The 23,962-nt window shown below is 37.9% G+C and overlaps 3 protein-coding genes across 4 annotated transcripts; 1 reads left to right on the forward strand and 2 right to left on the reverse strand.

Annotated features, from left to right (window-relative positions):
- Nucleotides 1–470: 470 nt before the first annotated feature.
- mlx (MAX dimerization protein MLX) lies at nt 471–7,876 on the forward strand. Its single transcript, XM_061710922.1, has 8 exons — nt 471–721; nt 2,141–2,177; nt 2,462–2,551; nt 2,915–3,021; nt 3,143–3,245; nt 4,033–4,132; nt 5,301–5,502; nt 5,599–7,876. The coding sequence occupies exons 1-8, from the start codon at nt 683–685 to the stop codon at nt 5,653–5,655; spliced, it is 735 nt and encodes a 244-aa protein (XP_061566906.1). The 5' UTR covers nt 471–682; the 3' UTR covers nt 5,656–7,876.
- A 302-nt stretch (nt 7,877–8,178) lies between these two features.
- Nucleotides 8,179–12,191, reverse strand: psmc3ip (PSMC3 interacting protein). Its single transcript, XM_061710923.1, has 8 exons — nt 12,109–12,191; nt 11,437–11,537; nt 10,801–10,890; nt 9,123–9,234; nt 8,855–9,000; nt 8,708–8,761; nt 8,480–8,539; nt 8,179–8,401 (listed from the first exon to the last, which is right to left on the reverse strand). Exons 1-8 carry the CDS (start codon nt 12,125–12,127, stop codon nt 8,345–8,347), a joined length of 639 nt encoding a protein of 212 aa, XP_061566907.1. The 5' UTR covers nt 12,128–12,191; the 3' UTR covers nt 8,179–8,344.
- Nucleotides 12,192–14,153: 1,962 nt separating this feature from the next.
- On the reverse strand, nt 14,154–23,761 carry retreg3 (reticulophagy regulator family member 3). Of its 2 annotated transcripts, none has more exons than XM_061711926.1 (10): nt 23,633–23,761; nt 23,085–23,334; nt 19,407–19,513; nt 19,050–19,080; nt 18,817–18,943; nt 18,540–18,624; nt 17,871–18,008; nt 17,064–17,143; nt 16,461–16,593; nt 14,154–16,376 (listed from the first exon to the last, which is right to left on the reverse strand). In XM_061711926.1, the coding sequence occupies exons 2-10, from the start codon at nt 23,300–23,302 to the stop codon at nt 15,826–15,828; spliced, it is 1,470 nt and encodes a 489-aa protein (XP_061567910.1). In that variant the 5' UTR covers nt 23,303–23,334; nt 23,633–23,761; the 3' UTR covers nt 14,154–15,825. The 2 variants fall into 2 exon arrangements, with proteins under 2 accessions (XP_061567910.1, XP_061567911.1); XM_061711927.1 differs by having other exon boundaries at nt 23,085–23,319; nt 23,633–23,681.
- Nucleotides 23,762–23,962: the final 201 nt, after the last annotated feature.

Raw genomic sequence — 23,962 nt, forward strand, 5'->3', positions numbered from 1 at the left:
TTTTAATAAGTAAAAATGGTGCTCTATGTTTCTAAAGTAGTTTGATTGATTGATTGATTGAAGAATTTATTAGAAGAATTGCATAGGATCAGGTACAGTTTCATGACAGTACAGATTCGCTGATACAAAGTCAACTAAAAGGCATTATTCCAAGAAAGCATTACACTTGTTTACATTGGAGACCTTTTTTTTTAGTCTTGACTAAATCTGCTAATATGTGCAAATGCAAAAATTAACCACCAAACCAAAAAATAAAATGTGACTACTTAATAATGCAACAACATTTTCTGTAATAGAGCTTTTATTCTCTTGGAGTCACATTTACTCTTGAGTTAATTTGGTAAAGGTAGGGCCGCAGAATTGAGCAGTAAAACAGCGAACCCTTGTGTTTAAAAATAAGTACTGCAACTAGTCAGGGTGCATTCAGGGCCGCCTCGGCTGGAAGCTGAGACCGTCCACATAGACACCGAAACTCAGCGCACACCTTCGATTCCAGATGCCAGAAAATAACTCAAGACACATTGTTAAAGTTCATACAGTATACTTGGTCGTAGATGGTATCTATATGTATCTACCGGTTGAATGGTGTATATGAATGACTGACTTATTGGGTAATTAGGAGATCATATTTTACGAGGTTCACGTGAAGGCAACGCTGCTTTTAGTTATTTAGCATTCCGAAATGACGGATCCAACAACGTCTCCAGAGGACCAGTGGAAAGTAAGTCACTAGTATCATCATTAACTTGTTTTAACAAACTGACTGGCATGTTTCGTGTGTGGTAGAAACACCACGTTGTCAAAATGCGGAAGTTTTTCTCAGAGGAACAGAGTTTTGATAGCTCCACGGCTAGCTGACGTTAGCTTCAACGCAGCAAGCAGACTAAGTAAACAAAGGAAAGCTCGTGTTTTCCCACGTACAATTAGTTTGTTATTAAAACATATGTTAGCCTAGATACAAAACATGACTAAAGCATGCGGATTTTTTTGTTTTTTAATACTCTAGAAGTGAGGAACACATTTTCACTGTAGGTAATGAGCACTGCGCCCTGTCAGATACAATTACCAGCAGTGTCACTTTCTTGTAAAGGTTGATTTATGGTTCTGCGTTACACCGACGCAGAGCTTACGGCGGGGGCTACGCCGTAAGCTCTGCGTCGATTTAACGCAGAACCATAATTCAGGCTTAAACATGTCACTGAAATGTGCAGAGGTGTCAAAAGTATTCACACTCATTACTCAGGTAGAAGTATAGATACTAGAGTTTAAAAATACTCCTGTAGAAGTTGAAGTATCAACTCAAGTTTTTTTACTCAAGTAAAAGTATAAAAGTACTAGTTTCAAAACTACTTAAAGTATAAAAGTAAAAGTAATGTAAGGGGGGGGGGGAAGCCATTAATGACATTGAAAATGAATGTATCTTAGTATAATGCAAATATATTTAAAGAACCATATATGTACTATTGAGCATTAACATGTTTCAGAGGCATGTTATCATTTATCCTAACCTTTATTGGAATGTACATCCAAGTTTAGTTGCAGGAATCTGAGGGCAACGGATGTAAGAACAAAACTGGACAAGAACGTCTGAAACAACCACAACCAAATTCACTCTATCCAGATGGAGCAATTTAACTGGATAGTTTGTTTTTTTTAAAGGCCGAAATGAAATAGAGTAACGAGGCTGTTTTTTAAAATGTAAGGAGTAAAAAGTACAGATAATTGCATGAAAATGTAAGGAGTAAAAGTAAAAAGTCGTCTGAAAAATAATTATTCCAGTGAAGTATAGATAACCAAAATTAACTTAAGTACTTCGTTGACACCTCTGGAAATGTGCTCTCCAGTCGTCACTCCTCCCATCCCCCTGGTTAAAATTCAGTAACTTCAAATTATAGTACCTATTGTGTAGCGTTGACCTAGATCATTTGTTATTAAAGCTCACATTTGCTGCAGCATTTACCCTCCTGTATAGTTAAATTGAGCAAATCATGGCAGCACTCAGTGGGGGTTTAAACAGGCTTGCTGATGGTTTTTTTGTCAACATATAAAAAGCTTGCACGCACTTTCCGCTCCTCATGCTGACCTCAGAGCCCTGTTTTCTCCCTCTTGCCTCTTCTCGTTTTTGGTGATGGCTGGACAGACAGATGGTGCTTTCAGCGACAGTGGCTTTGACCCTGGTGAGTGTTTTCTCAAATTATTTTATAATATGCCTATGAACCTTTCAATAATCATGTCTACCTCGTACTGCTGCACCTTTCTTTTTTTTTTAAATTGTATATATATTAATAAGAGCTGTCATTTGTCTATCTACTGTACAGTGAGCGAAAATAACAGAGTCAAATTCCCTGTCTTGTTTGACCTGACTTGGCCAATAAACCTGATTCTGATGAACCTTCGAGTTTAAAACGGCCGTGTAACTATTTTCCTTTCTTCTTTTGACTTGATTTCTTTTTTTTTTAAGCTTTCTTTGCTGAAAGTGTCAGAAAAGGGAGTGTAGTGTCCAGGGCCAACAGCATTGGGTCAACGAGTGCCTCTTCAGTACCAAATACAGGTATAGTTTTCATTATGTAAAGGATATGATATTGCTGATGGTTTTTACTTGGCAGTGTGTATCAGGTTTAGATTGTGACGCAATTCTTTGGTTTTTAGACTTTTCTGCACTTAAGTGCAAATTTAAAGTCGGATACCTAAGATGCGTTCTTACATTTTTCTTTCTGCAAAAAAAAGAAAAACATGTCTTGCTGGTGTTCTCGCTGTATTCAGATACACTTTATGGAAAGCAATAAGAAACTTGTAGCTTTTAAACTCATTTAGCAGCACTTTTTGAAAAAATGTTGAGGCAACAAGTGTGTTGCTTAAAGGTTAAAGCACACCTGATCCATCGTGTCTTAATGAGTTAATATGTTCCAAATAGATGATGAAGACAGCGACTACAGGCACGAGACATATAAGGACTCGTATAAAGATCGAAGGAGACAAGCACACACACAAGCTGAGCAAAAGAGGAGGGATGCTATCAAGGTAAAGCTACTGAAGGAGGCAGATTTCTGAGGTAGCCCAGATGCGTAACACAATTAACATAGTAGTAATTTAACTTTAGATGTTGTTTTGATGAAAGTTAATCTCTGTTTTTGAACATTAGAAAGGCTATGATGACCTTCAGTCCATTGTGCCCACCTGCCAGCAGCAGTCAGAGTTTGCAGTTGGAGCACAGAAGATCAGCAAAGCTACTATCCTGCAGAAAAGTAAGATTTGGTTAAGATAATCTGTATAAACATTTAAATGATCAGCTTTGAAATGTTGTGTAGTTTGTAGACAGAAATGCATTATGATATTCCATTTGTGTGATGACATTTGACTACACCACGGATACTGACTTTGACCGTAAAGTGGCACAAAGTAACTTTGGACTTCTAGCTCTGAGGGTTCCTCTACAACCTTGGAGGTTAAGACGCCAACCAAAAATGTACTCTTGGTTTGTCTCATTTTCTCTTGCATCATTAAGTTCTTGAGCATCTTGGATGCCTCTGTGATGACGTCCACTGAACGTCTCTGAGGTGGTTTCATCATTTACAGCCGTGCTCTCAAGTTCTTCAGTTACTTTGGGAGAGAGCTAGACGCTAGACAGAGTGTTACAAATGTTACATTGAAAGTGAAATTTTGGCATGTAAACATTTCTTTGTGCTGCTGTAAGGTTAGAAAGCAAATTTTATTATGTATTTAAGGACAAGTTGTTTTTTTTTAATAAGTGTTGTAGGTACAACTGTAATGTTGAGTTTTCCAATGGAATATTGTAAGCTCAGTCAGTAAAACAAGAAGGGTTAATTGTTTGTTTTTTTTTAAATTCTGGTTAGTTTCAACGATACAGTCTTGCTTGCTCATCACTGACATGTTCAACAAAAACATGCAGAACAAATAGCTTGTCTCTTCTCTGGGTTACTTTAAAAGTAGAAAATGTAAAGCAGTAAGGGCAACATGTGGAGGGCGATTTAGGAAGAAGAAATAACTTAACTGATAATTCTTCTTTTTCAGCTATTGACTACATCCATTTTCTTCATAAAGAAAAGAAAAAGCAAGAAGAAGAAGTTTCCCTCCTGAGAAAAGAAGTGATGGCACTTAAGATCATGAAAACGTGAGATGGCTGTCCATACATCCTCAGCTAAGCCACTTTATTTATTTTCCCCTCCCACACATTTTCCTTAAATTCTGTAGATGCTTTCTCTGTTTGGATTCCAAAATTCTGACTTTTTCTAAATACAGTCAGATGAATTTATATTTTAAAAGAAATATTGATGGATTAAATAGTCTCATTCAGGAGTACTTTGACACAGTAATTAGGGTAGGCAATCAAATCTTGAGTACCGTATTTGGCAGACCATAAGGCGCACCGTATTATAAGGCACAATATCAATGAACAGGTCTATTTCATACATAAGACGCACCGGGCTATAAGGCGCATAATAAAACATATATAAAGCGAAACAAAATAGTGTGGTAAGTTGAACTTTATTCAACTCATTCACAATAACTGAATATCGTTCAGTTATAACTAATACAGAAAAATCCATTCACATTTTAAATCATTCGTCACACATTCGTCCACAGATAAAAAGTGGCGGAAGAAAGCGTGGTACTATGTACTGTTCTCTGATTGGTTCATCATTGAAGTTAGTGTGAGGTTGGAACAATGTTGTATTCCAACATTTGATTATATTTGGATGATGATATAGATTTGAAAATTGGGTTTACACTAAGACCTAATGTTGGCTTGACGTCTAATTATAATAAGGTAACATTGACTAGATGTTGGATGATGGTTGCTTGCCAGCACTACATAATTGGTTATCTACCGTTGTCTGACATTGCAACCCGTATCCAACCAAGGAGTGACTTTAATACAACATCCCTGTGTCAGCTGAATGGCCCGACAAATCAATTAAGCAGATCGGCTTAGTCGCTTACCAAAGTCGCACTAAAACCTTTTGACTGATTTTTGAGCGCAGTGTACCACATAAAATTGGTTCGAGGTCAGTAAGCACAACACAATTCATACATAAGCCGCACCTGATTATGGGTGCATTGTCTATTTTTTAGAAAAATTAAGGATTTGAAGTGCGCCTTATAGTGCGGAAAATACGGTAGATGATGCTGTTATTTCCATCAACGGATTTAAGGGATGATTTCCAATCTGTGTTAAGATTTTTGGATTAAATCACGTTAACTCAGTCACCCAGTTTATAAAACACTGATTCTTCATACAAAAGCTGTGGTTATTAATGAAATTGTATCTTTCTTAACAGGAACTATGAGCACATAGTGAAGGCTCACCATAACAACCCGCAGCAGGGAGAGGACCAGGTATCTGACCAGGTCAAGTTCAACATCTTTCAGAGCATTATGGACTCGCTGTTTGTGTCTTTCAGTAACTCTGTTTCAATGAGCAGCTTCCAAGAACTATCTGCATGTGTTTTCAGCTGGATTGAGGAGCACTGCAAGCCACAGGTAAGGAGTTATTCTTACAGATTCTGCACGACAAATCACGAAACACTATACTGAGAATATAATGCTTACTTCTGTCTTTTTTTGTTTTTCGTTTAGACCCTTCGTGAGTTTGTTGTTGAAGTTCTCCAGCAGCTCAATGGCCAGCTGTATTGATCAGGGGGAAATCTCTGGTTAACTCCCAGAAATTGACTTTGGGGCTACTCTTGCGTGTCAAGATGGAGTTTAAAACTTCAGACAGCTTCAGGCCACGCCACAGTATTTACACTCACTTACACTGATCAGTGACTCCCTAACTGCAATTGGATTACCTCATCACACAGAGGTGGACGGCTGCCTTGGACTGAGCAGCTGTATGCTTTCAAGTAATCACCCACTGACCTCTGTATGTGTGTTTACACAGCTGAATGTATTTCGGCCCCAGTTGAATTTTTTTTTTTTTTTTTTTTTTTTTATTAAAAGGTAATGAAAGTTTATGAAGCATATTTTACACATTGAATTCAACATGCTGGCAAGATAATGTTCTAAGCAGCTAGTTGTAATCACTCGATGCAGTAACTAAAGTCGCCCCTTTTGAGATGAGTCAAACCATAACATAAGGAGATGTCTTTAAGACTCCCTTAATAGTAAAGTAACTGTTTTTCTCTGTTGCATGCCTGCGTATCTACACAGGGGTAAGGCAGAGAAATGTCTACATTTCCTGTGTCCCATTGGCTTAATTCTGTAGCTGAGTGCAGAAGCAAAGGATTCCTCTCCCTTCTAGCGCATAAACATTTAGACACTCCTGAACTGTGTCAGATAATATTCCACTACACTATCACTACTGGGTGACAAGCACTTCTCGTATATGTGCTTTCAAGAGCATGTCAAATAATTTTTATTTTTTTTCTTCATCTACCTTTTTAATGTGAAAAAGGTTAGGTTTATATAAATGTAGTTATGAGCGAACAGGTGAAATCTCATCTGTGGCAGGTTAAAAAAATGTGAATTTATTTCCAGTGTGTTTCATTGGGACGGTAAGGATAAAAAAAAAAATGTACTGCATGATAATCAAAATGATTTTCAGCCGTTGTCCCTGAGCAAATATTAAGGTGTTATACTGTTTGTATACCTAATTGAGCAAAATGTGTTTAAAATGAATCTGGAAAGTGATGATGTTAAATACAGTGTTGATTTTAATGAGCCTTCTGATGTCTTTTTTCCAGGTGACTTAAAATCGTACTTTTTTTTTTTTTTTCCCCACTCCCATGAGTCGTGTTTCCAATACACTTTTTCACAAAAGAAAATCAAAACTCTGAATGTATAATAACGGTAGCGCAGCAGGAGGTCAGTGTTTACAATGTTTGTTTTTTTTTTGTTTTTTTTTGAATAGTGAAATTATACTTTCCGTATTTCGTCCTGCGAGACGCCTCTTCAAAACAAAATCTTACCGTTAAAGGAGATGCACAAAAACATCTTTAGTCTTTGACAAATGATTGCAATTGGCACTTCTGCTGATGAAGAAATAGTCAGATGAAGAAGGCAGTGGATGATCATTCAAATGATTATTCAGACCCAAAGCTGTTATGTAGCCTAACGCACTAATACATAATGATTAAGTGGTGTTACGGCACAAATACATCTTATTAATGGGTGGAAAACAAGCTGGAAACTAGATTTTGATTATGTTAGATTGACTGGCCACGTCACATCCAGTGCTGCCAGAGACATTGAAATGCGCAAAAAGCATTTCTTTTACACTTATGCCATAAACTGGATTGTTGAATCACCTAGAGGAAACATAAAAGGTTTTTGCAATATTTGGGAGTTTTTTTTCAAATTAGAGCAATTTTCATTACAGGATTTCTTTTTCGATATTTGGGTTTTGCATCAATCTAGGGATAATGTAAGCATGACTACTGTGAGAACTAAATGATTTAGATGTATGATGGATTGGATTTGTTCCCATACAGTTGTGTTTTTTTCTAAGCCATATAAGCTCTGTGACCATCTGTTATTACGCTTGTAAATGTAATGTAAACTGTAATAAAGCCGAGCCATATACTCTATTATACAATCATCAGGTTCAATTAGCATTTACAATGGCACCAGGCTGTGATTGAACATGTTTAATTAAAGTTGCACTTTCACTTAAGCGGGGCTGCAGTTTACTGAAATGTTGGTTTTCCTTTCCCATGTGCAACGAGGAAGAATGTACAAATATCGAACATTTGTATTTGTAAAGGTTGGATAAAATTACTGATGCTGTTTGTTTGCATTAAATGTACAGCAGCTTGTAAATCTACATTGAGTCATTTTCAGAACAGCACTGTCAGTCTTATGTATTTTAATGCATTTGATATGTACATTTTGTTTTTAAATCATAACTGTGCATCAATTTTAAGCGTTACATTTTTTTTTTAATCGTCAAAGACAAGCTTAGGACTAAGAAATTATTACTGTGAACATAAAGAAGTGCAGTTGATGGGGAACATTGAACACAATACTGGAAATAAAAACCACCCATGCAAAAAAGAAAACAGACCTAAGCTCAGGAACAAGATCAATGCCTTTTAAAAAGGAAAGAATTAAACCACGGTTGCCTGAGAAACGACAAGCATCCTTTGGTGTTGTCAAATTATGGGATTTAGTCTTTAGCTAATGATACAGCTATTCTTTTTGTATAAATATGCCTTCAGATTTTTTTTTCTTTCAATTCAACATTTATTAAAGCTGTAATATTTATTCCAAATAAGGCCATAAATAAAGTGTGCACAGTGGCTCTGACTGTTCTCATGTGTAATCCATTTTCTCATTAATGCACTGCACAGGCTTACATTTACGAAGTAGCTGTACAACCAATGTATCAGGTAGTTGGAAAAACCACCTTACAGTCCTCATCAGTCTCCACTCCAACTTCATCCTGCAAAGAGGCAAGAAAACAGGTGTTGGCAGGAACTTTACCTACTGAAATATAGATGTTATTGCTGCTTCTACCCACCAGAAACTCCTTTTTGCTCTTTGGATATCCCTCCAGGATTGCATTTATCATGTCTGAAGCCTGCCAGAAACAAACAATTACTTAAATAAGTACAGCTTTCAACACCAACACTAATGGAAAGAGAAACATTTTCTTGCATCACACTAAGTGAGTGAATATTAAACATTAAGCAATAAACTACAATTTCAAAGCAATTTGTTTTGTTTTTTTTTTGTAAAAATGTATTACCAATCTCTTCCTCTTTTTCCACTCTTTCGCATAAACATCTCTCTCTTTATATACCTGTAAATTAAAATATGAAAAAATAAGAACTTTGTGCCAGGAGAAGAAGATCAGATTTGATAATATTAGCTAGTTTATTTCACTGATTCTCACCTTCTCCTTCTCTTCGGGTGTGACATGGTTTGTAGCAGATTTTATCTTCTCCAAACGAGCCTTGTACCCAGAACACTCGGCTTTCAGCTGTTCGATCTCTGTCATCATTTCCTCTGTTGTAAGGGAGCTGTTCAGCTCCTTCAGCTCTGTTATCACACATAAAGTTACAAAAATAAAATAAACCCCTTCAAAGAAATCTAGCAGAACTAGGAATGGGGACATGTCTTGTGCAACGGACAGTATCAAACAGATCAGCAGTGTACTACACCTGCATCTAGCTCTCTGCAGCTCTGTGTGAGGGACTGCACCTCTGCACTGAGCTCTGAGATCTGAGCGTCCATTGCCTTCAGGTCTGCATCATTCACGTCTTCGAATTGAGCCTGTGGGATGAACAACAATGAGTAACATCTGCAGACACTTACATGACTGATTACACATGCACTTCTGGAAGAAGGCTAAGCAGAGGTTTTACTTCCTGCGTCAGCTCAGGAAGTTTAACCTGCCACAGCAGCTGCACCATCTTCTACTCTGCCATCATTCAGTCTGTTCTCTGCACGTCCATCACTGTCTGGTTCGGATCGGCCACCAAACTAGACAGGCACAGACTGCAACGGACAATTAGGTCTGCGGAGAGGATAATTGGGACTAACCTCCCATCTATCCAGGACCTGTACCGGTCCAGGACCAGGAAACGGGCAGATAGCATCTCTGCAGACCCCTCACACCCAGGACACAGTCTGGTTGAACTCCTGCCCTCTGGACGGCTCTACAGAGAACTGTAGCCAAAACCTCCAGACTCAGAGACAGTTTCTTCCCCCAAACTGTTGCTCTGATGAACTCTCATCACTCATAGTATCAATCAACCACTGTGCAATAATAATAACCACAATCATATGCAGTAACAATGCACCTTTTGTAGCCGTCTTAATAAGCCAGAAATGGTCATTTGTTATATTATTTATTTTATTGGGTTTCTAAAAAATAATATGTACCGTGTGTGTTTCTTTTGAGCAACATTGTATCTGTGTGTTTATGTCCTTCAGTACTTCAGTACCTGCTGTAGGGCCAGGCAGAGCCAGGCCTCCTAATTGGTGCTGGGCACATTAGTGCAGCTGATGAGCTTCAGTGGTGATAGCAGCCTTAAAATAAATAAACACAACTTAACTATCCTAAAAACGTGGTAGAAGGCTTACACAGTACATTGTTGTTGTCGTTGTTTGTATACATTTATTTAATTTCATCATTTGTTTATAAATGTGAAGATTTCACTCAACGTGTTAAAATATATCTTATTTGTTTATGTTTGCAGTTTTTCACGTTGTATTGGAAGATAAATACCTTCAGATGTCAGTGGAGCTTTGTCTATCTACCATTTAAGAAGCTTTGGGAGCAGTTATACCTTTCAATAACCATGTCTACCTCATACTGCACCTTTCAATTTTAAATTGTATGTGTTAATAAGAGCCATTTGTCTCGTTCAGTTATTCTGCTCCTCTCCTGTAGACCTGAGGTCTGCTGCAACTGTCAGCTCCTTTAAATCAGGCCTAAAAACATTACTGTTTACTGAAGCGTACTCTTAAATTAAATACTTACCTGCTGTATTCTACTGCCCTTATTTTTAACAACTTGTGCTTTTTATTATTTGACTTTTTTTCTTATTTTATTTCATTTTATTTGTTATTTACTGTCTAATTATGTTTTGCCGCTTTTAATGTCAATGTAAAGCACTTTGAATTACCTTGTGTTGAATTGTGCTATATAAATAATCTTGCCTTGCTTGTCTATTACCGTTTATCTGGGTTCAGTGACCGAAAAGAAAAAGAAAAAAAACTAATTCCTGTCTGGCATGTTCATACTTGGCCAATAAAACTTATTCTTATTCTCCTATTCTTACATATTGTAATCTTGACATCAGCATTACAATATTCCAGATCAAAAAGACCAACCTGATCAGCAAAGTAAATCTTTTGCTTGCCATACGCCTTCTCCTTTATTTTGCCCTCCAGAGCCAGCAGCTCCATGGCTTTGACCACCGCCTGGTAGAAAACAACCATTAGGACACATAAACTCAACACCGCGGTTGAATTGGTTTGATATTGGATATTGGATATTATGAATTCAACACCCATAAAACTTGTGATACATAGGCCTACCACTGATTTTGGTCATATTGCTTGTGATGTGTTCATGGTCATCTAGACTAGATATCACAAGAGAGTAATTATTATAAAATCATACTATGGGCTGATTTAATGAGGTTTAATGAATTCAACACCCATAAAACAATCGGTGTTATGTATCACAAGTTTTATGGGTGTTGAATTAATTAAACCTCATTAAATCAGCCCATATATATGATTTTTAAATCAGCCCATATATATGATTTTTTTATATGATTTTTTAATAATTATTGTTTTGTGATATATAGTCTAGATGACCATGAACACATCACAAGCAATATGACCAAAATCAGTGGTATGTATCACAAGTTTTATGGGTGTTGAATGTCGAATATCCAATATCAAACCAATTCAACCGCGGTTAACTCAACACTCCTTTCTTTAAAGGCGCATTATTCTCACCGTTTTGCCCAAACCATGCTGCTTTTGTAAGTTACAGAAGACATCCTGGGCGCTGTAGGGACGGTTCTTCTCGTTTAAGTAGGACAGGATGACTGACGCTCCTGGGATTCACAGCAAACATTACAATAATGTCACAAATCATTAATTCGCTTATGCTGCGTTCCATTTACCTCGGAAGTCGGAACTGGGAACTGGGAATGACGTCACAGCCGAGTTATCAGCGTTCCAGTTACAAAGTAGGAAAACAAGATTGTAGTTCGCATATACCACATGAAAAATGTAAATTACACTATAGCAGCATATATATGCCGAACAATACTTGTATACGACTGATTTAGTGTGACCAAAACTAGAATGAAGTGCTACGAATTTTTACAGAGCTCTCTTCTACTGTTTACAACCGGGGCAGCCATCTTGGAATGTGAACTCGGGGGTGGTGAAGACTCTCCCACTTTCCCAGTAGGAAATCCCACTTCGAGGGGCGTTCCAGTTGAAAATTCCGACTGGGAACTGAGAAATCCCCACTTCCGAGGACAAATGGAACGCGGCAGTCCATTTACCCGAAAATATAAACGTTATCGACAACTGACACTCGACATAAAGGACACATAAAACAGTTGTGTTTCTCTAGTCTGAAACAGAGTTTAGTTATAATACAGACTTTAATCTTACCATTATCTTTTTTGCTCATTTTTCCAAACGAGTCCGTTTTCTTTCTTTAGCTTCCTCGATTAAGTTTCGCGCGAAGTGTTGCGTCATGGAAAAGATGTATTGTACATGAAGATGCATCACTTCAGCAGAAATCCCTCCTCTGCCCGCGAACACATGTTCTTCTCACTCGGTTTTAAAATTAGGGTCTTTTTCGTTTTACAACCACGTTTTGAACAATATTTATTTGTCTCAGATAATTAGAATTGGAAATAATTCTCAGCTCTAAGTGGCTCTATTCTATGGAAGACCAAAACTGACATAATTAAAGATAAAAGCAAATGTGTATATTTTTTGTTTTTCCTTTTACATAAATGCATCGTCGTAAAAAAAAAGATATTTTGTTTTTTCCTTACACTGATACAAATATTGTGCTTGATCTACTTAAAAAAATAAGTCAACTTTTTGCATGAGATTATTATGTAGATCAAGAAAGACTAGTCTTTGTATAAACTACTTAATTTTTTGTATGTAAATAATACATTTTGCAAGTACAGTCAACTTAATTGTGTTAAGTTTAAAAAATTAAGTTGGCTTTACTTGCAAATGAATTTTGTACATACTAAAAATTAAGTAGTTTAAACAAAGACTAGTATTTCTTGATCTACATAAAAATCTCATGCAAAAAAGTCGCCTTAATTGTTTTAAAGTAGATCAAGCAAGATATTTTTTACGGTTGTGTTCTACTTAAACAAATAAAGCATGTTTCATCTAAACGTTGGTCAATCTGCCCAATAGATTAAAATTGTTAAAGGAAAAGTAAATACAACAAGATCATTGCTTGTTGCTTGTGTGTAAATGAAAAGATTGCCTGGGAATACAGAAATACTGCTTGCTAAGGAAAACATGTGCAATGTATTGTTTTTTGAACAAATGCAGATTAAGTTATAAACTAGATTTATTCATGTAAAGCAACAAACTTCATTTTTAATTGTTAATATCATGGATTTAAATATGTTATATTTACATGCGCTTAGATTTTTTTTTTTTTTTTTCAGTGTACCCTTGTACATGCATTTGTTGTTTTTACATTTTCTTGTCTCTTCTTTTTACTTTACCTTGTGCATTTCTGCATTAGGTAAAGTAAAAATCTTCTTGGTCCAGCTCCTCTACTATTGGTCAATAAACAGGAAGAAGCAGGACAGGGCCAAAATTAATACTATTGTGCAACCTGCGTCCTAATTGGGCAGAATAGCTTGTTGATATGTTCTATTATGGAAATACTTTCAACTTTTATTTTATTTATTGAAATGTTTATATTTCTAGAAGCAGATATTTAATAGGTTTCTTATAGTAGTGTGCAGTGTTTTAAAGGTTCTGTGTGAATAAAAACACAGGAACACAACAAAACAAAAATATTATTCTAAAGTTGCATTTCCACCTGGAAAATGTGAATCAGCATGTTAAAATAATTGACAAGACCTAACATTATGTTTAAGCATTGACAACTTGCATCTAAGTAGGAGAGTTTAAGAGCCCTAGATAGAGAACAAATAGTATTAATTCACCTTTATTGCATAAATGACACATAAATCCATCCATGTTGCATGTTGGTCCCAGCACTTTTTATTTCAGACTAAACTCAAAATATGTACATACAATCTATGTATTACTGTTAGTCGATTTCATTTACTGTTCAATAAAAAAATAATCAATAAACAGGCTTGTAGAGGCTGTTGGCAAGTTCTTATGGATAGTAAACGCGAATACACGCCCCCTACAGGCGACTGGCTGTCACTGCGCCCCTTGAGAGGAGGGTGCTTTTCTCGGCACAACACCGGTCAACGGTTTGTGGCCAATCTGTACGATTTTTGGGTTTGAATAGATAGTGTTGCACCAAAACATAAAATATGCGATAAAATCCACCACAGCTTTATGCATCTGTTTGAAACAGAAGAGAATGCAACTGTATAACTAAGTCATGATTTATGTTGTAGCTATTCATCAGTATCACACTTCCTACACGGTGATGTCTCTTAAATACCAAATGAAACAATAGACGAGACAAACATAATTGCAAACATTTTATTTAACACGATTTGCACTTCAAAACATATCAAAACCAGATACAGAGATGAAAATACTATACTATGCACATTAAATTATCAAAGACTACAGATCACTTATACTGACGAACTGACTCTTCCTGGAGCAGTTTAGGAGAACATTCAAACCAAATGCAACAAACCAAAACTACATTTCCTTAAAATTTCAGCGATTTTCCAGTCAGTGCACAATTCTTCTACTTCGATTCCATGAATTTGGATCCAGCAGTTATCTTTCAGCTCTGATTCTCTCTTTATAATAACACAATTAAACAGAGAAACGCGTTATTCCTCTTTATAAAAGAAATCTGCCTTTTGCACGGTTATATTTGCATTTTCATGAAATTTCAACTGTGGTTCACTTAAATTTAAAGTGCCATCTTTACTCTAAGATTCCAACATAGTGACATGGTTTGACCATGTAAATGAAATCTGGCTGACCAGCAGAAAACCCACTTTAAAGCTCTAAATATTAGACACTTAAACACTTAAAATAGAAAAGAAAAAAGATATTTTTTGTATGCAATTTTGATGTAAACAGGGTTTCTCCATTACAATATGAGAGCAAATCAACAGGAGAATATTTAATTTCTATTCTAAAAGGTAGTTCAGCATATGACTGTTAAAATCTGTTAAGATTTGTTTTTGAAAAAGAATGCACTCAAAGCAGAGGGGCTGTTGAAGACATCAAACATGGACACTAAAGGGCAGAAAAATTAAAAATAAACTAAACGTCTTGACACAGAAAAAAGAAGCTTCTCTTTTCATAGGAAGAAAGTTCGTAAATAAAATGACCAAACATGAAATAAGAGCCCTCTTGCCTGATGATAATGTAAATGTGACAAACATAAAAGGTTCACCTCAATGTTTAGAGATGTTTTCATGTATTGGCCAGCACGAAAAGGAAAATAACAGGAAAACTGAAACTTTATCCAGCATTTACTCATTTTTATCTTAGGTTAGAACCAAAATCCAAATGCACATCTATTGACAAGTCTTGAAATAACTAAAGTGAAAGAACAAACCAATCCTCCTCCAATCTGTTAGACCAACATGTCAGCGACAGAGGCACACTATCATGTATTGCTGTTTCTAGAGGGTGTTATTACTTGCTCATGAAGGATTTACGACTACTGCAGGTCGATATCAAATGCTGCTTCACAATGTCAACCTGGCTCAGCTCAAGCAACAGGAATGTGGTATTTGGTCCTAAATAACCCTGTTTGTTTAGATTGCTATGTAAAAATAATAAAAATGTACAGGGCAAATACTTTTACTTAAAAAAAAAAAAAAAAAAAATCATCAACAAGTAATTATTTAAGTTATGGGTATTTAAAGTGTTTAAAAATGCTGGTTTACTTGATGTAAGACTTTCATTTTAGATGCATTTCCTATTGCTCAGCCTACAAAGTAAAACTTTTCTGGAAAATTAAAGTTAAAGAGCTCGGAAAAAAAATAAAAGTTTTAAAAGGGAGGAGTAAAAAGATAAAGAGAAATACTTCACAGTGACAAACTGATGCCTATCAGAAGCAGGGCTGCTGGAACCTAAAACCATCTCTCCTCTCACAGCTCATCCGTACATACTCTGGCCATCAAGCTGTACACGTGCAGACGCACACTCTCAGCAGCTCAAACTTCACTGGGGTTTACCAAGAAGGCTCGATAGGAAGTTGGACCCCTGGCTCTCACCCTGCCTAGAAGCCGCTCCTCCTTCTCCGATGGGATCCATCTGGTTCAGTTCAGACTGATCGAGCATTTCAAAGTCCTCTCCATCCAAGTCTGTGTCCAGTTCAGAGCTGGACTGCTTGCGGTAGGTTCGGTGGGCTCCGGTCTTGGGAGGGCCTTGTCTACGCTGGGTGGCAGCGGGTCGAGGCTGCAGCGCGCCGGCCAATGCCACCTGGATCATGTTGCTGGCAATTACTCCAGCTAGCTCGCCGCTGAGAGCTGAGGAAGGAAGAATACCACCAAGAGAGAGTTCAGCATCCAAATCTTCCTGGTCTGAGTCCAGATGAGCATCCACATCTAGCACCGAAGCCCTCTGGCTAGCTAGCCCAGATATAGCCAGACTTGGCAGCCCGATGCTGGTGTCGTCATCGTCATCCATCAGAGTGGCATCAGGGTTTATGGAGGGGAAGTCTGGAAGATCTTGGGCAAACGATTCCTCAGCATCACTGTGTTTGTCAAGATCTAAATTACAGATGGACAAAAAGGTCAGAAGTTAGAGTAAATCAAGAGATAAAGGGGAAAAAAAGTCTGGAAATGACAACTGACCTTCAGAGCCCTCCGTCAGTGGAGTCTGCCCACGAGATAAGTTGAACGTGCCATTATCAGTGTAGGACACCTCAGCATCAGAGTGCTCAGAGTCAGTCAGTGCAAGTTCTTTTGCAACAACAGCATCATCAAACTAAAAGGAGACAGGACAATGATATGGCTGATTATTTTTAAGCTGTGTGCTTTGCTTTTTAAAAAAAGATTTCAGTGATCTTTATCTGCGTCACTCTGCCACACAGATAAAAGAAATGTCTGTTATTCTCGCTCTTCATTTGCTCTTGAACATCTGACATCTGGTTTTTTTTATAGACTATAAAGTAAAATTATAAAGACTAACCCTCTAAAGTTCCTAACCTCAAAAGGAAGAGGCTCTTGCATTGCTGAATATAACACTTAAGTGTACTGCAACGTAAATGTCGTATCTGGATGCTCTCTCGCCAACAATGTGCTTTAAATAGGTTCATGTTCTACCAAATAAACAAAGTGATACGATTGTTATCAACAAAGTGCTCATCATGGCTTGAGCAAACCTCTCTACTCTTACATAAACAATGTTAGTTTTTCCTAAAATATTGAGAAACTTTGGAAGTTTATCAGACTTACAGTTGGACAGAAGGCGGCCAACTCCTCCTCACTGTCGCTGGCTTCACCTGAGCCTGCACCACGTAGGGGCCTTCTCAGGACTAAAGAGGGCAAAGACACGGATAAATGATTGCTCTGAACTCATTATTTGTGAGATTATTTCAGGCTGCACAACACATTTAATATTACTTCTTATTCAATAATAATAAAGATGGAATTAAACAGAATTTTAAGTAATTTTGACGTTTAAAGTACACGGGATGAGTAGTTTATAGCAACCAATACACTTAAGTATTGAAATACAGTTATCTATTTATTTTTTTTAAATAGCTCTGTTTGGGCTCAATTTTCAATGAAATCTGAAAATATTAGTTGGTTAATCGGGTAGCCTATAGAGATACATTCTTTCTCATGATGTCACCTTGGATTATTTATCTGGTTTTTAAACAAATTCTCTACTCAACCTCTTGGAAGTCATTTTTGACATTGTAAAGACAGATCAAGACATGATGAAAAGTAATAATATTATAAAAAGAAAACCTATTTAAGAAGTTGGGGTCCACTAACATCACTTACTAAACTGATAAAAGCAAAAACAAACTGGGAAAATATGTCATTTCTATCAATAACAATTGAACACGTGATGTACTTCCACTAGAGGGCGCCAAAAGCACTAACAATTAAAACAATCTGCCACAATTAACTGACATTTCCTACAAGGTTGATGAAAGAGCAGATTTGGTACAATAAAAAAATTAATGAATACATAAACATCTTATAAATAACACATAACGAAATTCAAGAAGTAAAATTCAAAGTGAAACTTACACTGGTTATCAATGGGCTTTGCCATCATGTGTCCATGAGCGCTGAAATCCAGCCACTGCAGGACTGGCTCCAGCCTCACAAACACGTGCTGAAGCAACCTGTGATAGGCTGCCAGAGGAGCCAGGAGAGTAGCCAGCACTAGAGCGGGAAGGTAGAGGACACCAGTAATTAGAATGAGGGAAATGCTGTTTCAGGGATGTGGTTTAAAAAAGAAAAAAAAAAAAAAAAAGAAAAAAAGGAGAGAGTTCTGTTCCTTTGTGTTATATTTAAATTCCTAACAGATTTATTCTACTTACTGTAGATACACACCCATATGCCTACTGTGTTTAACAAAAACATGCAACAGAGGGAGCAGGAGCAAGCGCTGCTGTGGATAGGCCATTATCTGTTGACGATGTACTGGGAGGAAGTTAGAAGATTAACCCCGCTCTCCGTCTAACCTCCTTAGCCTTCTACCTGGCTCTCTGCCTTCCCTTACTCCCATCTTGTGTGACTCATCCCTGCTTTAATCACCTCTCAGACTTTCGTCCCAGTACAGGGGCCCCACGGCTCAGATTTCACCGTCTATGCATTTTTAATTAGACTAGTCAGGGTTCGTTTCTCTGCCAACGTGGTCATATGAAACGGTGTGGACATGTAGTGAGGACTGGTTGAACTGCTCAGACTCACAAGCAGAGTAGGAGAGCACCAATCCAGGGATGTAACATCCAATCACAGCCAAACAACCGAACACTCCACAGATCAGGACGCAAAACTGTCAAAAAAAAAGACAGGCAGGGGAAACAAGTCAGCATCTAAAATAAATGGTATCCATGGTGCATTTCTACCAGGCTGGCTAATGAATATTCTGAGTCATGATAGAATAAGAACATCAAATACAGACTTATTCTATAGTTATGTTACGTTTTGTGAGTATTATATCTTTATTTCTGTGTGTGGTCCTCACATTTCCCGGGTTCTGTCGCTTGTACTGGACCATCCTGGATGCAAGGACGGATCCGCTGACCCAGGCCTCAGCAAGGTGGTGGCACAGTTCAGGAACGCTGACGATACCGGGCTGCACCAGACCCCAGCTGGACAAACAGACAATATTTTCAAGTATTATAAAATAAATACTGTCAGAATTCTGGCTCATTACAGTCAAGGAAAACACTAAATTGAGAATTACAAACAACAAACCTTTCATTTTCTACTTCATCCAGCTTTCTGACTGTGAAGAGAGAAGATAGTGAAGATTTATGTGATTAAAAAAAAAAAATTAGTGTGCAGTTTGTAGAAACTTGCATAGGATGATCTCCACAAATTATCTGGACTCCACTCTTTCGTGTACTGGCTGATCAGGACTTAATACACCCAGTGTGGAAAATAGGTTGAAAAACCACTGCGAAGGATCAACTCTTCCACACATGACACAGGCCACTTTCAAAGTCAGCAGTGCTGGACTGCTGAGTGATGCCATAACTGCTCTGTCGATATTGTTATCATCATTTGTTACAGCCAAGGAAAATGTTTTAAATATAAAAGAGATCGTCTCACCTCTAATTTCTGGCCATATCTTTTTTCTCCAGGTATCGACAATAACAAACAGAACAAGGCCAGAAGCCAGCAGGAACAGCAGGCGTAGTGACGTCAGAGCGAAGAACCTGGAGGGAAATAAAACAGAAAATACATGAACAGACAATCCAACCTCTGCATGCTTCATGGGGACTAAAAATAAGAGAAAGCTTGGTGCTTTGGCAACTTTGTGCACAGTTCACTGAACCACAGCACCCTTGAGGAAGATCTTCTGCTTCCTTTAGTACAACCTAAGAAAGAGGAAGTTCTACCACCTGCACGTTACACCAGACCAAGCCCAACTAAATGCCCACCACCCTCTTTCAACCTCAATGTGATTACTGTCATGTTGCTAATAATGCATGTGTGTGTGTGAGTTCTCGTCAGCCATGCCCACGAAAAAACAAATTCACAGAAGACGCATGTAAACTGTGCGATCACAGGTGTTTTAGGTATTTTCCACCTTTGAAAGAACACTGTTTACAACTCCATTACACTGCCTGGGATCTAAACAATCTAAGCTTCTCACTGTTGCTCCAATTTTTGGGTCACAAGACTTCAAAATGTGTCGACCACAACAATGCTGCAGGGCTCTGCCAAAGTGGCGATTAACCTAACAAAGAATTTGTTGACAGATCAAGGACTATTACTGTTTAGCTAAGAGATTAAATTTGTTGACAAAGTGGAAACAAAGTAAAAATGGTAATGTAGAACAACTCCCTTTTATGTTTTGTAAGATGTCACAAATCCGCAGATGAATAGATTAAAAATATAATAATTAAGTATTGAGGCTGCAGTTCAGCATGTGGTGGAGGAGACTTGTATAATTGTGTATCTTACTGTCACTTCTATTTAAAGTATATCGTGATCTCAATGTAAAAATCAGGACAATTATTCCTAAAGTTCATGTCAATCTGATTTGCCATTTTCATTCACTGGCCTGCAACGGAGTACACTGAAGCATTTGTAAAACAGATGTAAAAGAAAATTATTGCAAATACCCTAATTGTTAAATTGAATAAAGTCTGAAAACATGAACTCCATAACCATGATGGCTTGATCAGTGGCCACTAATCACTGATCAGGCTTTTTGCTGATAAGAGATGTTCTTTTTTTTATTCTTTTTTTTAAACATTCGATACCCTTTCAGATATTGTTAAAGACAGGATTTAAAATTGTTACTGTCACAAATAAGACAAGACACACATTTACCTGTAGCATACCTGTCAAGTTTTGGATTTAAAAATAAGGGACATTTTCCGCCACCCGCTGTCCCACCAGCCCAACCGAGGTCCAGTGTTACATTTTAAGCCAGATTTTAGAGAAATCTAAAATAACTATGTGTCAACCACTGACAGGCCGACCTTTGTTGACACTGAAAGGCTGTGGACAGTCTACTAAAATAGACACAAAAGGGAATTAAAGCCCAGTTATTTATTTTAAATATTTACAGTGTATATAGGCTACATATTGATTGTCTTCAAGTGAAACATTTACGTGTTCTTTTAATTTGTCATTTTCACTCATGTGGCTCTCAGGCATCCATGAGCCCCATCCTACTCCTCTATAGGTAACTAAATTCGGTTTCCCATTTTTCCAGATATTTACACGAAGTCTTCGCTTTTTTGGCAGAAATGCCTCCTCTCTCGTTTCATCCATCCATCTGATTTGTGGTTCCAAGTTTTTTCCTGTGTTGCCACTAACGGGACAATTCAGTTTGGAGAGACACGGGAATGCTTTTTAAAAATTATGATATTATAAAACGGGAAATTTACAGGAAAATACTAATAATATAATAATAATATGGGAAGACATTCATCCCATTCTCCTCCCTCAAAAATACACTCCCAACATTCATCTGTGATCATTGCACATGTTTGTAACTATTCCTGGATCAGCGCTACCACTTTTTATTCATATTTTTTATGTGTTGTGTGTTTTTTATATATCGTGTTTGATTGTTATTTCCACTGTGATTGAACGTGTTTGACTCTTTGTGCTGCCTCTTGCCCAGGTGGTCGTTGTAAATGAGAAACTGTTCTCAATTGACTTAAGGCTGATTTATGGTTCCGCGTTACACCAACGCAGACCCTACGCCGCACCCTACGGCGTAAACTCTGCGTCGATTTAACGCAGAACCATAATTCAGGCTTTACCCGGTTAAATAAAGGTTAAATAAATAAAGACAGCGGGGAAAGAGGGGGTAAAATACGGTAGTCTCCCGGCCAAAACGGGAGACTTGACAGGTATGACGTGTAGTGACACTGAAACAGTGGTGGACAGTAACGGAGTAAATTTACTTGAGTACTGTACTTAAGTACATATCCAGAGGATTTGTACTTTACTTGAGTATTAGATTTCTTTGGTACTTATTACTCTTACTTGAATACATTTCCAAGACAAATATTTTTACTTTTACTCGAGTAAATTTCTAGGAAGGGTGAAAAGTACTCGTTACTTTCAGGTCTGCTCTTTTTTCTTCTTCCCTAAAATCCTATTGGACACAAGCTGTTTTTGTCAAAGGAGGAGACCTATCACAGTGCACGCTCTCCACTGGGATGTACGTAAAGCGGAAATACGTCAAGCCTCCTCAAAACGATTCCACCAAAGTAGCCTGCGTTTGTCAAGACAGAGTCAAGACGTTGCCGCAACAATGGCTACGCCTGCGTCAGGAGAAGAAAGTTAATAAACTCTGCATCATCCGCTGTCCTCTTATGATCCCATTCATTTGATTGGTTTTTGGTGTTTCTGCAGGTTTTATATAACATTGTGGTTCTAAAAGCAGCACATCAGTGCAGCTGGTTTCAAAGAGTTAATTCTCAGAAACAAGAGTTAAAAGATCCTTAAATTAATTTAGAAAAAATATAGTAATTTACTGCTGTGGAAAATAAGAAATTTACTCTTACTCTTACTTAAAGTAAATTTAAAAGCATTTACTTTGGATACTTAAGTACCTTTAAAAGCAAGTACTTTTCTACTCTTACTCGAGTAATATTTTGACTGAGCTACTTTTACTTGTAACTAGGGGTGTAACAATATATCGTGCCACAAAATTTCGTGATACAAAAACGTCACAATACGTGTCGTGGAGGTGAAAAAGTGTATCGCGATATTGGAATATTAATATTAATCTATTGTGTTGACTAGTAACGCGCATTCGAAAAAAGAAAAAAGTCAAATCATACATGAGAGAAACTATTCAGTTTGTGGCAAAATATTTGTACTTGTATGAAACTGAAGATGCATAATGCAAACCTGACATTTACTTTTAGTTCCGTTTGTGGAAAATGGTTGGCCTGGCTTTTTCTTTAAAACTTAAACAGTTATAAAGCATTACAAACTGTAACAATAGGGCAAATGCACAGCATTGTTTTGTATTTTTCAAATAAAAGACGTAAATATCGTATCGTTATCGTGACCTCAATATCGTGTATCGTACCGTATCGTTACACCCCTACTTGTAACGGAGTAAATTTTGACCAGTAGTATTTGTACTCTTACTCAAGTACTGGGGTCGAGTACTCTGTCCACCTCTGCACTGAAATAGGAAAATTAATCCATTAAACTGATCACAACTCTACAATCTGGGTTTTTTTTTTCTTTTAATGTATAAGTACACAAAGAACAAAGATGCATAGACAAATGTGAGGTAAATCTCACCAGAACAGGGTGTTGACGGCAGCGTGCAGCAGGACTCCGTGCAGCGGCGTGTCCCACAGCAGCACGGACTGCAGGCGGCTCAGCGCCGGCTCGTACGGCCCCAGCCGCGGCAGCAGAGCCGCCTTCACAGCCCGCACCCGCCCGTCCCTCTCGCTGGAGCACGGCCGGCTTCGCAGGCAGACATCAGACGAGCGATCCTCCGTGAAAGCCCCCTCCATTATTCTTCGCGTCCGCCCTGGACAGAGTCAGCCTGTGAAATAAAGACTTAAGACTTAAATCGACGCAGAGCTTACGGCGTAGGGTACGCGACGACGCGCACCGTACGCCGTAGCCTCTGCGTTGGTGTAACGCGGAACCATAAATCAGCCTTTAAGCTGAGTGAGAGCAGGTAAACAGCTCGAGCAGACGGACGCCAGCGGGGATCTGCGCTGACGGCGAGCTGCGACTAAACCACCACTTATAAACACGCCCGCTCTTGTATTGTATTGGAAGTGAGGCACGTTATCGAAGCCCGACGGGGAAACGTTTCAGGAAAAGCTGACACTTACTATTTAGTCATTTTTTCTCGCCGTCCTTCTGAAACTGTCAATATGGCCGTAACCTGTTTTTTTCCCCCGACGGTTAAAGTGGCCAATCAGAATCGGCGAAGGCGCCGCGTCACGCCGCGTCACGACGCGTCACGCTGCGTCAGTCTGCGCTCACGTACACTGGGAACAATATTATAGATCAAAAAATCTGTTTTAATAAATGAGTACAGTAAAGGTGGTGTTAATTTTTTTGATTTCACCACACTAAACCACACCTTTAAAATTAATTGGATTAGACGCTACCTCAAATGTCCAACCTCCCTGTGGAATTTCATTCCTCATTATATCTTC

This window comes from Cololabis saira, chromosome 21 (genome assembly GCF_033807715.1).
Source record: "Cololabis saira isolate AMF1-May2022 chromosome 21, fColSai1.1, whole genome shotgun sequence".
Lineage (NCBI taxonomy): Eukaryota > Metazoa > Chordata > Actinopteri > Beloniformes > Belonidae > Cololabis > Cololabis saira.

Coding starts and splice junctions, on each gene's coding strand:
- mlx (XM_061710922.1), top strand. CDS start 683: ATGACGGATCCAACAACGTCTCCAGAGGACCAGTGGAAA. Junction 722..2,140: donor CTCCAGAGGACCAGTGGAAA/GTAAGTCACTAG, acceptor ATGGCTGGACAG/ACAGATGGTGCTTTCAGCGA. Junction 3,022..3,142: donor AGAGGAGGGATGCTATCAAG/GTAAAGCTACTG, acceptor TTTGAACATTAG/AAAGGCTATGATGACCTTCA.
- psmc3ip (XM_061710923.1), bottom strand. Junction 8,762..8,854: donor CACCCGAAGAGAAGGAGAAG/GTGAGAATCAGT, acceptor TTTAATTTACAG/GTATATAAAGAGAGAGATGT. Junction 8,402..8,479: donor AGAGCAAAAAGGAGTTTCTG/GTGGGTAGAAGC, acceptor GCCTCTTTGCAG/GATGAAGTTGGAGTGGAGAC.
- retreg3 (XM_061711926.1), bottom strand. CDS start 23,302: ATGGAGGGGGCTTTCACGGAGGATCGCTCGTCTGATGTCTGCCTGCGA. Junction 18,009..18,539: donor GGTGCTCTCCTACTCTGCTT/GTGAGTCTGAGC, acceptor TTCCCGCTCTAG/TGCTGGCTACTCTCCTGGCT. Junction 16,594..17,063: donor TGGCCGCCTTCTGTCCAACT/GTAAGTCTGATA, acceptor GTCTCCTTTTAG/TTTGATGATGCTGTTGTTGC.